Raw genomic sequence first — 17,477 nt, 5'->3', positions numbered from 1 at the left:
CCCAGTTGTCTTTAACTTTTACAAACTTGTGGGGAAACTATAAGCATTTTTTCGTCACCAATTCCCCTTTTGAATAGTTTTTAGCAGCCTCTGATTTCAAAATGTGTAATATGTAAAATTGTTCGAAGTCATAACGGCCCTCCAACATAAACTATTAACTTCAATGTGGCGCATGATAAAAATGTGTTTGACACCCCTCGTCTAGGCATTCAGTCATGTCAAGTATTTATTTATTTATTGTCAAGTGTTAGGGGAAAGGAGGGTCGTAAAATGTTAAGCAAGTTAGTCCAGCGTCCTGCCACTTTTGCAAAATTCAGCTAATTTTCAAATCTTCAACTGTGTTATAACGAATGAATAAAGTTCATTTGATTCATTGCCTCCAGTTCTGCTGCTTTTTAAGTTTTACTCGTTAGATGTTTGAAAAATGGGCACGTGGTTACTTTTTCACCACAAATTGATGTTTGTTGTGTGCATATATCTGCTTGCAGCCTCCAGTACGTGAAGGTCCAGTAACACGCAGTGCCAGCAGAGCTGCCTCCCTCCACTCTCTCTCCGACGCTTCCTCCGACTCGTTCCATCACTCGCCTGGTAAGTCCTTCTCTTGGTGCTGCACAGTTTTTGGAATGACTAGAATCAATAAGTTGTGAAACAGAACCCAATTTGTCATGAGATGCTGGTTAATATGCATTTTCTTCACATTTTGATCAATTTTTCTGTAGAATGAAAATGGTAAACATTTGTCACATTGTCAAATGGTCCCATCTAGGCATGGGCCAATAACCGGACTGGGAATATAACACGGTTTTAAAAGTCACGGTTGTTTAAAACCGTCCATATCTGCTAAAACTGCTAGATTTTTTTTTTTTCCTTTTTTTTCTCCCCATCTGCTTCAGCTGCCTTAACAGGCAATTGCACTGTGCAGCTCTCACTGTGTACGTATCCTAAGTGAGTCCTCCTCTGCTGCAGCAGCCAATCACATTGTCCATTTCCTGCTTTGTGTGCATTAATGTCAATTAATGTCAATATAATTTTGATTCTGTGGCTAACTATACTGTGGGTAATGTGGCTAACTTGTTATTTCACGGAGTGTTTTATATGCTATCGCTCGAGGTAGGACATGAGCCGTTTTCCTCACTGAAGGCTTGTTTTCATTTTATTTACATATTTATATTAATTTGCAATGGTAAATGTTTGTTATTGGAACACATGCTGTATATTATTTTGTAATAAAATGTTTTTAAAATGTAGTAAAACGGCTATTTAGCAAAAATAATTTCAAGGATTATGATATAGTGGTATTTTTGCGCAAGGTTATCGTTCCCTCAGAATCTGATATCGTCCCATCTATATACTACTACTCTTGTGTCAAACAGAGTCGCTGGACACCAAGATGAACATCAGCAACCTCTTAATGATGTACCAGGACGGCGCAAGCAGTCCAGACTCAAGCGAGGAAGACACCAAGCTCTCCATGTTGCCCCATCTGGCGGACCTTGTCTCCTACAGCATCCAGAAGGTCATAGGCTTTGCCAAGATGATCCCAGGCTTCAGGTACATATTGCGCAACAGGAAGTCTTATTTTGCATTTCGGTGGTCACCATTGTTCACTAGCAAAAGGAATACTGGATGAATCAGGGGCTTTGTGGTACTATAGGATGCGCTACATCCTGCTGTGCCAGGAACAATGTATTCAAGTCATGTTGATAATGACGTCAAACTCCCCAAGCAGCAAAAAAAAAAGCAGGGTTTTGAAGGTCGGAACACTCATTTGTTGCTCATATGTAAGGCGCAAGTAAACAAACAAGATTTTCCCTTATTGTGCAAGAACACACACTGAGAGATACATAATACGGCATAATGGCAGTTGGACAGAATGAACCACTGCGTGTAATACAAAGACTAAAACGAACACACAGAATGAGCTCATTATGGTGATGCAATGTCATATTTGGATTTATTCCTGCTGCTGGCTTTGTTGCAGTGCGGCATGAATACATAAGTGAAATTATAGAAAGGAAATTGATATCTTAGTCATGTACTGTGGTATGAAAATGAAAATTGAGTAATTAGGCTTAGAAACAATGGAATTCAATTACTGTCTAAATGTGCAGCACTGAGATACGACAAAGAAAAGCACAGTTGAATTAGCTCGTGTAACCTGCTACTTTGGTTTTTTCTTGTAGCCACTATTGTTACCACGTAGCAAATGTGTTCACGCCAAAAAAAACACAAACGTGTGGAACACTTGTAGCCTGGCAAGCCGCACCCACTTTATTGCAAGAAAGAAAGTGGGTGTGGCTTGCCTCCCATTCACCGCCGTTTGGCCCGGTTCAAAACGAACCGTGCTATCATATTTGCTTATTTGCTGTGATGTATTCTTCGTCAGCAACATTTTCCAAACTCCAACCCACTCTTACCTTAACGCTTGAAAATACATAAATAAATAGATAAATACATACAATGAAGGAATAGAATCCTAGCATTGAACGCCTTAGGATCATTTTTAAGTTCCTGCCGAACTTGCCGATAAGCTGATCTTTTTAATCAGGCGTGTTGGAGAGAGAATCATTGAAATCATGCAGTATACTGGCATTCGACACCCAGGCCTAAACTCTTGAAAGATGGATCTTTGAGGTTGAATGAGTAAATTACGACATTTAAGCATATCGCTTTTGTCATCCATATGAAACTTACATATTATACAACGTTTTGCAAGCGAGTCAGTGTAAGACAGTACTTTATATTTTGGCAAACCCCCCCTAGGAAAGAGAACATTTTTTGTACTTTTGACTTGATGTGCTGACTATAAATAAGATCATCTATAAAAATCGTATAAGTGTGCATAAGCAATATAAATGAACTTTCAGCAGCTGTTAATTTTTTTTGCAGTGTTTATACAGGTTACAGGTTAGTCTAAAACAGAAAAAAAAGAAGTGCATCAAAGTGCCTGGATAATAAAAAAAATGCAAATTCTTATTCTATTGCAATGACGCCACATGACAAAAACAAAGCCTTTTCCCATGGGATCATCCCCCAGGGGGGCCCGTTCCATTACGGGATGTGGCCTGCCATGTAATTCTAATAAACTTCAGAGGAAAAAGGGTGTTATAAAAGAAAAAGAAAACAATCCGCTAATTCTCAGAATCCATATTTTGTTTGGTCAATGCACCAGTCGAATAGGCTTTATTCCAATTGTAAATACGTCTCAATTAAATTATGAGTGCTTCCCAATCTTTTGATTAATTGAGAAAAAAAAATGCGCCAGCCACCCCTTCTTGAGGGCTAACGTGTAATTGTAATTCATTCAGCACTTGGCAAGGCTGACTCATATTTCTGTCAACATTGGTGAAAACACTATTTACTTTATTTAAAGACATCCAAACCACAACTCCTCTTCTCGGGGATAGTTTGTAATTAGACTTTGGACTGACCAGCTCACCACTGGTTTGACTCGATGTCCGTTCTGAGAAGAAACTCTTTCTTAACTCCGCATGAAGATTTTATACCAGACTAAATATGAATGCAATCTCGGGCGGGCCAGAAAATAAACTCTCAAGTTTCTTCAGCCACTCTGGATTTACGATTTTAATCGATTTTAATGGAAGAAACAAACCCAACAAATATTTATTCAAAGGTTTAATTTGTTTTAAAATACCCTTTGGAAAATATTCCAAAATAATACTGATTTAATGTCAGTTTGAATGTAAAATTTTGTGCATAACTTGCTAGGAGGACAAAATTGTTTATAAATATTTTGACAAAATATTTTCTTGTGCAATTAATACCTTTAAAAACACATTTTTCTACTTGCTGTCGACTGAAAATGACATGACCTGTACCCCAGGCTTGGGTAACGGCCAATCATGGTTCACCTGTTGGTCATGTGACATTGATAAGATCAACCCCAAATGATTGGTTGTTACCTGAGCCATCAGCTCACTCGCTAAAAAAAAAAAAATGCAGATAAATAATCAATAAAATAATAAAACTTCTGTATCGGTGTCTAAACGTAAACATTTTATTGTTTTCCATGCTTCTCTGGTATTGTTCAGGGGGCTAGACAAAATGGGGAGGCGGGCCCCGTTTGGCCCACGGGCCGTAGTTTGGGGAACGGTGATTTCAAAGGGTCAAAACGTCCGCGACTCGGTTCAGTCGGTACTCAGTAAGGATATGACCTTGTGTTTCAGAGAACTGACGGCAGAAGACCAAATTGCTCTGTTGAAGTCAAGTGCGATTGAGATCATCATGCTGCGCTCCAATCAGTCTTTCAGCCTGGAGGACATGTCCTGGAGCTGCGGAGCGCCAGACTTCAAATACTGCATCAATGATGTCACAAAGGGTTGGTTTACTCCAATTTGGCTCGTGGCGTCTTTCAAGCGCACGTGTTGACATTGTGCTTTGTTGCCCTGTCAAAACCCGAGTTTTGTAATTGCCTTTGAGAGGAAAACAACTTTTAGTTGACAAATATCTTTAAAAAAAAAAAAAAATCACCCTTTTAAGTTTTTTGGGAGGGAAAATTTGGAAAAACTTTTTATTTATTTATTTTTTTAAACTGTAGAAGACTACAGGAAGTTATTTCCTAGATTCTAATAACCTGGTTTTATTGAATTATTTTTATTAATTATTTTCAAAACATGCTGATGATCACGGGAGCACTCTGAACTTTTCTTTTTTTCATTTAAAAATGAGGCTGTTATATATTATATATCTAAAAGTAACATTAACATTTTCAAATCTGAAAAACAATAAACATTTGGTTATGGACTTTTCAAATGTAGGTACCAATTACTTAACTCTTTTAAAGCTAGTCATCGCCGGGGAAAAAAGTGAACCTGCCAGCCAAGTTTCGACATTCTGGCACACGAGTTAGTCTTACCATTTAAATAAATAAATAAATAAATAAAAGCAAATGGCTTCAATGACGCTCCTTGATAGCATATTGAACTCTTAGTACCAACCATTTTTAGATGCTCCTTTCGCCGAAGACCTGAAAATGTTTTGACAAAAATATAAATAAGCACCTGGGATTGAATGTCTGGCCTCTTAAACTATAAAATTACATCTTTGTGATTGAATGGGTTCTTTTGATACTACATTATTTTTCACATACAATGAATCCACATTTTTTTCCACTTATTGAAAAAGAGATCCATACGCTGAAGGCTCAGGTAATGAGCAGTCACGGTTCAGCAGGTGACGTCATTTTAAATATTCAGCAAGTAGAAAGGTGTCTTTTTGCCGTATTATTTTACATAATCAAATAATTACAGATAGAAAATGAATCTTTTACTGCTCAAAAGCGCAGAATAAATTGACCACCCTTCTACACAAGTTGTGTGCAAGTTTGTACAGTGTTTTCTTATTTATTCCAAAAAGTAACAGGGTTTGCTTTGTTTTAGTGCACTAACGGCATTGTTATTGTCATGCTGTGTAGCGGGTCACACTCTGGAGCTGCTGGAGCCATTGGTCAAGTTCCAGGTGGGCCTGAAGAAGCTCAATCTGCATGAGGAAGAACATGTCCTGCTCATGGCCATCTGCCTGCTCTCCCCAGGTAGGTTTTGCTTGCTCTTTTTCTTGTTTTGATATTCGCCAAGCCCTTGTGAATCAATCCGGCCCACAACGCGACCCATTTGAAGGCAACGCTTCCTCGCTCGGCTTTCACCAAATAGGCACATTTGCAACAGGGAATTATTTAAGTTGTCCACATGGTTCTGTTTTGATCGCCGCAGTATGCACAATATTTGTTCTAAAGCGACTCCATGTGGACTATAAATTTGTTAGGATGCACAAAATCAAAGAGGGATTGGTTATAGCCAAGACAGAAGTTTTGAATCTCGTCTTTTGTTGAAATAAACTTATTTTATTGCCAGTAAGACACAAGTTAATGATTACGTTTGGACGAATCATACTCCAGATTTCAAAACAAAAATGAGGCAATAATCCAGTCTGCAAAGAAACAGCCCTTTACACATAATCTTCCCGTGTCAAAATATGATTTGGTCTTTTTCCATTTTGAAAAAAAATGTATGTTTTTGAATGCACATGCCAATGTGACTAGGGGCCAAGTGCTGGTCTACTTAGTTGCTAAAGGTAAACAATTCCAGTTGTGAAAGAATCAGAAGGACCAAAAATCTCACAACGTAAATGTTGCGCTGCTTAATGTTATGGGTAGATGTCCCCCCATATTATTTATAGAATCGAGTGTTGTCATCATATCATGGCAATCTCAAATATTTACTTTGCGGAATCTTTTTCTTCTCTTAATTTAAAGTTTTTTGTGTACTGCATTGACCAGGAAAGCAGCGTTTGGGACTGTGCAATACAGGTAGTAAAGAACGAATTCAACCTCACTGTGAAAACTGTGCTACTCTAAAACTATAGATGAGCCGAAGAGTCTTTGTGAGGTTTTTGAGGCATTTGCCACATCGATTTGGAAAAAGTCAAAGCCTCCACCTTCTAAAATTGAGCACACTGGTGACATCTGGTGGTCAGCTAAAGTCACAGCCGCTAGACTCAAAAAGGTGATTTATATTCCAACATAACGCAAACACATTGTGTCTTACATTTGTGTCAGGCCAAAAATATTGTCAAGGGCTGCTTCTCAACATTTTTTTTCTGTGATGAAGACCCAGAGAAATACTTTATCAGCCAAGCGCATGCTACGCATCCTTTTTTCTTTGTTTCACCTGGTTTGGCTGTTTACTCAAAATCGAATACACAATTTTCTTCCTGAGCAAAACCAGATAAAAGGTCAACAATGCCACATGCAATAGAGATGGTGTCACAGCATGAGTTACAGCAATCCCATTGAGGCTAAATGGAATTCATTACTTAACTGACATAACTGCTCAAAATGTTTTCTATTCCCCCTCCACATCCTGCGCCGTCCAAACTCGTGCTTCGTCCTCCTTCCCGTTCCTCCTCCGTCCTGTCCCGGCAGATCGTCCCGGGGTGCAGGACCACGGCCGCATCGAGCAGCTCCAGGACCACATGTCCGAGACCCTCCAGGCTTACATCCGAGTGAACCACCCCGGCGGACGCCTTCTCTACGCCAAGATGATCCAGAAGCTGGCCGATCTGCGCAGCCTCAACGAGGAGCACTCCAAGCAGTACCGCTCGCTGTCCTTCCAGCCCGAGCACAGCATGCAGCTCACCCCGCTGGTGCTGGAGGTTTTTGGCAGTGAGGTGTCATAGCAAAGAGACCGGCGCATGTTTACTGCCTTTACTCCCCATCCGTTACCCCACTTTCACCCCCCGTCTTTGAAGGCCAACGACCTTGGTAAATTCATCATCATGTGCCACACTCCTCATCCAGACCTCAGCCGGCGAGACTTTGGGGATGCTCAGAATTCATGGATGCAGTGGATACCCGCAGCGTTCAGATAACATCTTCGCATCTTCTCAAAGCCCCTCGAATCCACAGTTCCCCTGAACATTTCTCAACTGAATGTGCCGAATGATGAATGGATGGGGATGCCCACCCGGCCTCCATCATCCTTCAACACAGTGCTACTTGTTCAAACACACGATCGGAGAGGAATGCACCTGCTTGTATCCATCTATGCTGATGGCACAAGCTAAGTTACCCAAACTTTAGAAGAAGGCATGGCTGGTTGAAAACAAGCTACGAGTATCTGCTTGGATGAAGAGGAAAAATCCCTGTCAGGATTGACGGGGAGGGAGCAGGGAAAAAAAAAGGTTGCCTACCTTGAAAGAGACCCACTACAGTCGGAATTCCTTGCTGTACAGTCAAAAGGGAATTGAGCAGGAATGTACGTATGTATAACGCTATATAAATGAAATGTAAAAGTTGAACTATCCAGACAAACTCAAATATATATGTATTTAAGGCGAATGAGCGCTTCAGAGGTAGCATCTTGCTAATGTGTAAAGTCATGCAGGATTTCCCAAACTGTCAGCAAGGTTCTGCCGGAGGAGCAAACTTTGGAAACTACAGCTTGTCCGTAAACTCCCCTTACAATTAAAACAAAGGCAATTGTTGAAATATTTGAACTAGATTTATTTTATGACTCATGGTTTAGTGTTTAGTGTTTATCATTATTGTTTTTGTGTTTCAAATACTCTCTTGATTGAAGGAACTGATTGACTAAACCTCAATAAAATGGCTACTCTTGTTTTTTTTTTTTTTTTTTAAAGGGGTTCAGTCAATCAATTCCCTAACCATCAACAGGCTATCTGAAACACAAAATGTTAAGATCAATAAACACTTACCAAGATAAAACACATCTCGTTAAAATATTTCCACAACAGCCTTTGTAGTAAATTGATTTGTTTTCAAGCGGCTTTATGGACACCTTTGACATATTCCTGTTCATAAACTAATGATAAACATCACAAAAGAGCAGCTAGTTTTCCGGATTGATGATCAATCGAAACGATTCACCCTGACAATCATCCACCTTCTTAAAAGTGACCCGCAGACAACAGTTTGGGAAAGCCTGCCGTTTAAGATTCAAAGGGCCCTTCTCCGTGTGCGTCCAGTCCTTGTTGACAATAGGACTACGCTCAGAGTAGTCTTTATATGTTGATGTGTGTACAGTATATTAAAAAAATATATATTGGTGGACCACAAGGGGGCGTGAGTTCAGGCCCTGGCTGAGGCCTCGGATTCTCCCTTTTTTTTTTTTTTTTTTGGACCTGTGAAGTTTGTAGAGTGACAAAGGTGACGACAAAATGTGGTGGATGGCGGCTATCCACCACCATAAAGTTGGGCTGCTAAGACAGCAGCATATATTTGCTCGCTGTTACCTCAGGGAAAAGTGTGTACGTGGTGTTGATAGTGTGTGTCAGGCGTAAGCTCACAATCAAACTTTTGGAAGCTCACTGTGATTTCTAATCGTACCGGATAACGGTTACTGTAAGATAAGCTACAAATCAATTGGATCAATGGAAAAGAAGCAAAGTCAAAGCTTAAGTATATTTCCAGCTTTCCATCGCTGGGTGGGGAGCACCTTGGAGCCAATTAATTTTGATTCAGGACAAATATTGAGCATAGCAATATGGAATTAAAAAGACGTGTTGGGTTCTATATGTTGATATTTTCAATAGCATGGCGAGTGATATAAAGGAACACTTTAACTATTCTTCATATGTCGCTTAACAGCCCCTCAGCAGGCCTCGAGCTCCCCCTTGTGGACTAACTTTGTAAATACCACTTGCTCAGTCTGGTCTGTACATAATGGAATTCAATGTAGGCAAAATACTAAAAGAATTGAAAACGCTCTGGATTTTACAAGCACTATATGCAATTAGGAGCAATTACGGAGCCTTGCTTTGTTTTGTTCAAGTCGGGGGGGATGGACTCGACCCTTTTGGCGAGCGCGTCTTGACGGTGAAGGAAACACGTTTGGGCACTTATCAAATCAAAACTGTCGCAAACTATCAGCATCCGCGGAATGTATCAAACTTGTCACTTAACATTTCTATGCACGATTCGCAAATCGGTGTGCGGTCGCCATAAGGTGTCCTCTCCATTCACCCATCCCAAGGTTGTCGGGTGTACGTTTTTGCGTTCTCTCTCGGAAGTCAATGGATAAGCTTCTAACACTGCTTAAAGTACTATTTCGATTTTGGGTCGCGCCGATCCACGTTTTTCAGCTTGCGCTTGGCTTGTTGTCTGAGGATTTCCCGTCTAATGGATTAGCAAGGAGGACTAAAGGAGCTTTTTCTATGTTCACTCGGTTCTAACTGAGCAACCGTACTCCTGGCCTTTAAGGCAGGCAAGCAACAGTTCTGCCGCTTTTCTACCGGATTACAGATACAAAACCTAACGCCATATCAATAAGCTGAATGGAAGGAGCCAAATTTGGCCCCGGTGGCATAACGGACAAGTCACACTGCCTCGAAACGGCAACCAGCATGGGCGTGCCTCTTTATCGACCTACAACCGCCATACCGCCTCATCTTCTGCGGGAAGCCGACGCGACCGCAGTCGATGACTCACCGCAGCTTTAACCCAGCAGCCGTCTCGGCTCTGCTTCTTTGGTGCGCCAAGGGCCGATGGGAACATCTGCCGTGGACTTTCGCTTAAGACTGTGATAACAAACAATGACCTCTTATCCCACGCCCCCCGCTAAACCGTTACCTGGACCTCCGCGAGACTTTGTACAGAAGTTTTTGGATCGCCTCTGGACGGCGGGATATGCAGTGACCCATGACGACTTGTCGCCTCGTGATCCCAAAGTGTGATGATATACCTTGCTCACTTCTCTGCCTCACTTTGCAGCTCTCAGAATTTACATTGTCGGTGGAAAAAAAAGAAACAAATGTTGTTTGAGGGAGGGGGGAAAAAAAAAAACTGGACTCAACATCGCAACATCACACGCCGATCGGATGTGGGAGACGGATCAACGTTGAGGGTTCGCGGATGGATGAACCCGAACTGTTGAGCGTCCCGCCCACTCCATCCAGGTTAGCAGCTCCACCTCGGTAGCCTTACTTGGGGTGTTTTCACACTATGGCTTTCTTTGGTCCCGCTTATTTGGTCAAATAGAATAGTTCTTTATTGTGACTTTAGCACATACCGTTTATAAAAAAATGTAAACGTGTCGGGCAGTCAGTGCAATAAAAAAAGACATAAATAGTAATAAATACGCCACAATGATACACATGGCGCATTCAAATGCGGTCAGGCATTTCAGACTCTAATTGGGGAAAAAAGGTCAGTAAACATTCATAACTAATCGACATATTGTTTAATAATAATTAAAACTGTCTTTTCACTTCTTTGGGATCACACTGCAAAAAAATAACATTTGAAAATGGCTCCTCAAATTAGGGTGATGATTTAGAAAAATCTATGCAATGCCTTTTCAAATCAGGCTTATGTTTTGTGATGTTGATATATTCAAATTCCATTGAAATGATATAAATTGCATGGAGTTAGCTCAAAAAGTTACAACAGTTTTAATGTCGGCAAGTTCGCTAGTTTTGAGAATTTTCTTTTGCCAAATTCATCTTTCAACAGTTGGCTCCCAATCCCATATTTTCATACGCTTGGATTACAGTTAGAACCTGCTGGGAAATGAAAGTCTTTAGTAGAAATCCCCAAATGGGCGGATCTGTCGAAAATTTGTATTTCCGTCAAACGAATCTCCGCAACCTAAGCCTGCTTTTGTAAAAACGCATCACATATATCCCGAGCCTTTATGTGTAACCGCGTTACTAATTCCTTACGTTTTTATGAACACTCTACCAGCTTTGGGGCTGGACTTTGTACACCCCTTGAAGTGCCGTCTCTTAAATTCCGGTGTATGTTTAGCCCGCAAGAACGTCTAGAACACCGTTAACTCTTTCAGTGCCACGTCTTATCTGAGAAGGCAAACCCTAGCGTGCCAGCCGATTTTGAGGGATCTTTCAGGGTTGAGAAAATATTGTGTGCTATGTCTAAATGATACACATAGGTTTTACCGTATGAAAGATTGGATTCCAATCGTTACCTAGAAAAAAGTAAGATTCTACCTTATGTTCTTTAGTCGTCGCTGTTTGAAAATAGACACTCAGCTTATTTGGTCTAAAGGAGAAAATTAGCTTTTTTGTGAAAAGCTGTTTTTTCTGCACAGCAATGACCTTGACACGATTTGACTATATTATCTCAAGTCCTTCCCTTTGTTAAAAATATGAACTGAGAACAATGAAAATGTTTGCATATATAATACAGTGATCCCTTGCTACTTTGCGCCTCGCCTATCGCGCCTTCAGTGCATCGCAGATTAAAAAAAACTATTGCGGAGAGATGCACTGTGAAGGATTTCTGCATGGCAGACAGACGAATTAACTATATACCTAATTATATACTAGAGTATGCACATATTTACTTAAATTATAAAACCTTTTACAGTAACTGTACTGTTGTCCCTTTCCCTTCCCATTTTTTTGACTGTAGTTACACGGAGAGCCGCGGTTATATTAGCGGCGTCCAGAAGTCTAATTAAAGTGAAGCCTGTAGCTGCCCAAACATGATAACAGTTGGAGCTTATGTTTGAAATTCCAATTTATGACAAAATAAATCTCGGTAAAAGATTTACAATGCTTCTCCGATTTGGGTCTGCGAGGGCCGGGGTTCCGGTCCCCATTATCGGTGAAAAAATAAGGGATCACTGCATAACTACACTACGACAGCGCTCGATTGGCTTCATACTAAGACGAGGTCTGGCCACGAGCGTCATCTATCCGTTCGCGAAAAAAAAAAAAAACCCAAAAAAGTCTTGTCACCGGTACGCAACCTCAGTCATGTACATGCCGAAAATTCTCATCCGCGGCCCTGAAAGACTTAACATGGCCAGCATCGTTGACGTTATCGTGTGTCGTTTCTATCGAGGCTCCAAGCCAGAGGGAAGTTTACAAACCAATCATCTGTTAGGGACCAAAGAAAGCCAACTAATGGTGTGGAAGCACCCCCCCCCCATACATGATACAGTACGCCATCAAAACAAATACCTCAATCAATAGCCTTGAAGGGAATCAAGCATCAACTCATAGCGCGCAGGTGCGCTCTCATCCGGAGCCTTGTTGTGTACAAGATGGCTGAGGAGTATTGTCCTTTTGCCAGTTGGTGTGTGTGTGTGTGTGGCTGAGTGGATCCCAATGTTCCGAGATTTTTATCTTGCTCGCTCCTTCTCCGGCTCGGTCATCATTTCTGGATCATCAGTCTTTTATTCGATGTGCGCAGCTCAGCTTCAGCGCCGCATTAAGCAAACATACTACCTCTCCCTTCAGCACATACATTCACTTATACAGGATGGATTTTTGTGTATACGTTTGTCGCGCACGGTCGTCGTTTTTTCTCCGATCTCTTCAGATGCTGGATTGTCTTTTTTTTTTTTTTTTTTTTTTTTACCTCAACGTATCACAATATAAGCTTACAGATCTTAAGTCAGTTCGTCATGGCGTCGCCATTCAAATGTGAATCTTATCGTTCTCTCGATGCGACGCATCAAATTGGTATCGAATCCGTTTGATCGATCGGGTAAAAATTGCAGTTTGCATTCAAATGTCTTTCAAAATCATTTTTTCCCTCGATTACTGTTTATTAATCAATTATTGTTTATTTCGTTTAGTGGAAAAATACGGTTAACAACAATTGTTGTTTACGTTAAAGCGTTGCAAACCGATTCCGTTTCCGGTTGGTTCATCGTTTCCCAAAGCAAAAGCAAGACGGTTGGAAATATCTTTATTTCGATAAAACAATAATCGTAGTCAACTTTCATAAAAGACTCAAGAAATCTCAGCACAATAATTATCGAGAGGCTGAAATGAAAAAATTTGGACAATTTTAAATGGAAGGATAGCACTAAATAATTACACTCCATTCATAGTTTTTGAGTCATTTCATAATCAGTTACTTGATGAATCGATTAATTTTGACAGCTCTTCAAATCAGCACTTGAAAACAAATCAAATTTGTTCAACGCATATGCATTGCAACCTAATATTTCAAACGGTCATTGCAATTGTGAACAGCATCTCAAAAGAATGTTACAAATGAATGTATTAAGCAAATACACACACTGCCAAGAGGTATTAAGGTTGCACAGAAAAATCACAGGAAAACGGTTATTGTGAAATTTGTGAATAAATATTTTACAGCTGTATTTTCACAAAACTGTAATATATCACCCATATTGTTATCAGAACGAGTTGTAATCCCGTGAGAATTTTGAGATATAGGCCATATACCTGATTTATTTAAAATAGAAACTTTAATATTAAATATAGAAGTAATATTTCTAGAAACCTTTAACATTAAATATAGAAGTAATATGACAAGTTACTTTAATTCATTCGCTGACAGTCTAGTAAAAATGTTTGACGTCTCTTTACATCTATGGCAGTGAATGAGTGTGAACGAGAAAATGATCATTTAAAATGAAAGTTTTAAGTGCTGTCAAGCGATTTACATTTTTTTATACTAAATCATGGAAGAATTTTCCACATTCAATCGCACTTAATCGCATTTCCTACGGGGCTCGCAACACACTTCTAAAACAGTTGCAACAGCTTTCCTTAATCCTTTAATGCCCATCCATTCTTGTAAATTACAACTGCTGAAATATATATATATATATATATATAATATGTGTGTGTGTATGTATGTGTGTGTGTGCGTGTGTGTGTATATATATATATATATATATATATAAAATCAATTCATCTTTATATATATATATATATATATATATATATATATATATATACATATATATAAAATGTTTGTCTGAATTCAGTTCTAAAGTGGATTTATTCAATTGTCTTGATTCGATGCACTCACGTTTTAAATCAAAAAGCAATTTCGAATTTAAAATTGTTTTTGTTTACAACCCATCTGTCTATTTTTTCTATTGTTTTTTTTTTTTTCAACTCAGTTCAGCCTGTCACTCAAACATCATTCGTGTGTTTGCCCACTTTGCTCTTGTTCTTGAAACTTTTAATGAAGGTTGCGACATTGGGATCCCATTTTCGATTAGAGGTGAAATCGTTATTTTTCTAATCCTCCTTCTTCTAAATCTTATTTTGTTCAGTTCCTGTCACTCCGGGCTGACATAGAACAGAACTAACCCAAACCTTGTGTGGTATTTTGACCATTTTTGGTCCCCCCCCCCCCCCACATCATTCTCGCAGTATTTCAGCCACTCCCGACAGTGTGGTAAATAAGTGGTCGTGCCATGTTAAAATTTCACCTTGGCACCATCTGGGTGAAATTTCAGCTCCCGAGTGGCATCTTTCCATGCTTTCCCTTTGATGTGAAATGCCTTTGATGTAAAGATGAAAGGATTGGACAAAATCCCTCACAAGGATTCACTTGTTTTGCTGTTCCCTTCCTCCCTCAGCTGCTGCTCTTGTATTCTATCTGACACCGTTGGCCAATCCGCTCTCGCCTTCACAAAATCATTCAAATGTGTTAAGTCGGATTTTTCGCGCTTCGTCCTTTGCCAATAATTTGTAAAAATAACACCCGCGCTTGCGGACAGACCGGAAGAATACACTCAAACCAGTTTGGGCAATAGGACCCAATTTTGTAGGTTTTTGTGAAAATAAGAAATCAAGCGAACTGAGATTCGGTACATTTTAGTTAGTCGCCAAGTCATATGTTTCACCCAGTAGAAGAATGTTGAGCTAAATACTTTAAATGTTTAAGTGATGCTAAATTTACCATTCTTACAAAGTATTGTAAGTAGTATCAGGCATAATGGAAATTGCACCAAAAATGGCTTCATTTTGACATGAAAAGTCGAAAAAATATATATAGAATATGAGTATATATAAAGGTGCAGATCGTTTTACACCCGTATGTTTGGCTACTACATCTAAAATGTTTATACGAAAGCTATCGCAGCTATCAAATAGACTGCAGGTGTCAAACTCAAGGTTCGGGGGCCCGATCCGGCCCGCCACATCATTTTATGTGGCCCCCTAAATGCTGATTTGACTTCTGGGGCTAATATGCTCAGATGATGCGTCCCATTATTCACAGTTGAAGAGCTGTTCAAAAGACTTCCTTTGCGAGTGAACACCTCGCCAGTCTCTCCTTCTTTCAATTGGTTGTTTTTTTTCGGGCGTGGTGGTTTCTCGCAAATCAAATTCAAGGAACAATCTGAGCCCAGCTGCCACTTTTGGATTGTGTCGGGTGGCCGTTTTTCCTGCGCTACCTCTCTGAAATGTTGCGCTTTTTGTATCACTCGCTCCTTTGCCGGCTTGCACATATACACACGCCCACCATGGCAAACGCAGAGACTCCCGACGGACGCCGCACACCTCACCGTGCACTTGTTTCTCCCTCACCAGCAGTCTTGCCAATAATGCACTTGTATATTGTTTTTTTTTGTTTTTTTTTTAACAGTTATATAAATGCTTCATGTTCATTTTTTTTAAAAGTCAGACTCTTTGAACCGATGCACATAATTGCTCAGCTCAGTTGTACCTCGGTGTGCCTACAACCCACAGCCTTATTTTGGGACAATATCAGGGCTTTAGATGCACGACCATCTGTCTTTGTAGTGCTGACGTCGACTCTAGCCGAAGCGCTTCACAAGCTACGCGTTCTCTCCGACGCACTTGGCGTTCTCCGCAGGAACCGGAAAGCTTTGTCTCATAACAGCCCAGGTGATGTTTCTTGCAAATCCAGACGAGTTGTTCGATCATCGCTTTTGATTTCTGTGTTTTTTTTCAAGTTCAGTTTGTGGCAAAGCAAAAAAAGATCACGTTTATGTGACAAGCTCAGCGGACTGCGTTCATCTTTGGAATACAGTGTTCCCTTGTTTATCGTGAGGGTTACGTACGCAAAAATACCCACAGTAACCAAAATCCACATATATATATATATATATATATATATATATATATATATATATGAAGCTTCATGAAACACTTGTCACATTTTTGAACCTTTAGTGGTTCATGAGGCTTCATTTTCCCATCACTACCATGTTGTAGAGGTTGATTTTTTTTTTAATTAATAAAGCTGCTATTTTTGATGAGACTTATTAAAAAAAAAAATAGCGAGGTAAACCTGCAATAGATAGACCGAAAATGAAAATCAGTGTAGTACTAATGGAGAAATGAAGCCTCATGAAACACTTGTAATATTTTTGTATTCCTCAAGATGGGGCTCTTGCTTTAAAAGGCTAGTACATCTTTAAGGCAAGAGTGCCATCTAGAGGAGCAACATCAAAAATATTCCCCGGTTCATGAGGCTTTATTCCCATCACTATCATTTTGTAGAGGTTGAATTTTTTATTAACAAAACTGCCATTTTTGACTAGTCTTATGTAAAAGTAGAAAACTTGCAAGAAAAAATGCAAAATGGAAATCCATGTAGTAGTGATGGGGAAATGAAGCCTTACGAAACACTCAGTATTTTTGTACTCTGCAAGATGTTGCTCTCGGTTTCAAAATAAAGAACAGTTCATCTTTAACTCATTCAATGCCAGGGACGTATTTTCACGTTTTTTTCCAAACAGTCCGGATATTCAAACCTGCAATAAAGTTGAGGTCATAAAAAAGGCACGATAGAATGAGGCCGCCATAACCGAAGCGCCATGTCGCGAGGGAACACTGTATACCAACAGTACCGCCGTAATGCAGTGGCGTCCCAAGATAAGTAGCAGCATGCAGTCAAAGCCGCCAGACCTCATGGCTTTTCCTTTTCTGTCATCATCACACAGTTGCCATGCCGTCATTGCAGATGGCTTCATGACTACATAAACCTCTTCCGCAGGAAGTCTGCTCTGGCCGTATCGCTGGTTTTTTTTTTTTTTTTTTTTGGTGCTCGTCTCCCTGCATTTGATCCATTGTACTTCGATTACATGCATTGTATCTAGTTGGAAAAAAAAAAGACTGATAATGTTTGGAGCAAATCACAAATAAAACAGCTGTACATAATGATGCAAAACACGCATCGTGTTTGTCTTAACTCATTCTAAACTGGAGGTATTATTCTGTAAATTTTGTACTACAAG

The 17,477-nt window shown here is 39.9% G+C and overlaps 1 protein-coding gene across 2 annotated transcripts in view; it reads left to right on the top strand.

Annotated features, from left to right (window-relative positions):
- Positions 1 to 17,412, top strand: part of LOC148428317 (vitamin D3 receptor A) — a 49,541-nt gene extending 32,129 nt beyond the window's left edge. For both annotated transcript variants that reach the window (XM_088407468.1, XM_088407469.1), the window contains exons 6-10: positions 489 to 588; positions 1,374 to 1,551; positions 4,188 to 4,339; positions 5,435 to 5,551; positions 6,941 to 17,412. In XM_088407468.1, coding sequence (XP_088263594.1) covers positions 489 to 588; positions 1,374 to 1,551; positions 4,188 to 4,339; positions 5,435 to 5,551; positions 6,941 to 7,194 — 801 coding nt within the window. In that variant the 3' untranslated portion in view covers positions 7,195 to 17,412. The remainder of the gene's footprint in view (positions 1 to 488; positions 589 to 1,373; positions 1,552 to 4,187; positions 4,340 to 5,434; positions 5,552 to 6,940) is intronic.
- The last annotated feature ends 65 nt before the right edge of the window (positions 17,413 to 17,477 follow it).

The sequence above is a fragment of the Hippichthys cyanospilos genome, chromosome 2 (assembly GCF_059441005.1).
Source record: "Hippichthys cyanospilos isolate Australia breed blue-spotted pipefish chromosome 2, RoL_Hcya_1.0, whole genome shotgun sequence".
NCBI classification, from domain to species: domain Eukaryota; kingdom Metazoa; phylum Chordata; class Actinopteri; order Syngnathiformes; family Syngnathidae; genus Hippichthys; species Hippichthys cyanospilos.
Note: the sequence above shows the minus strand (reverse complement) of the source record. Positions and strands in the feature narration are given on the sequence as shown.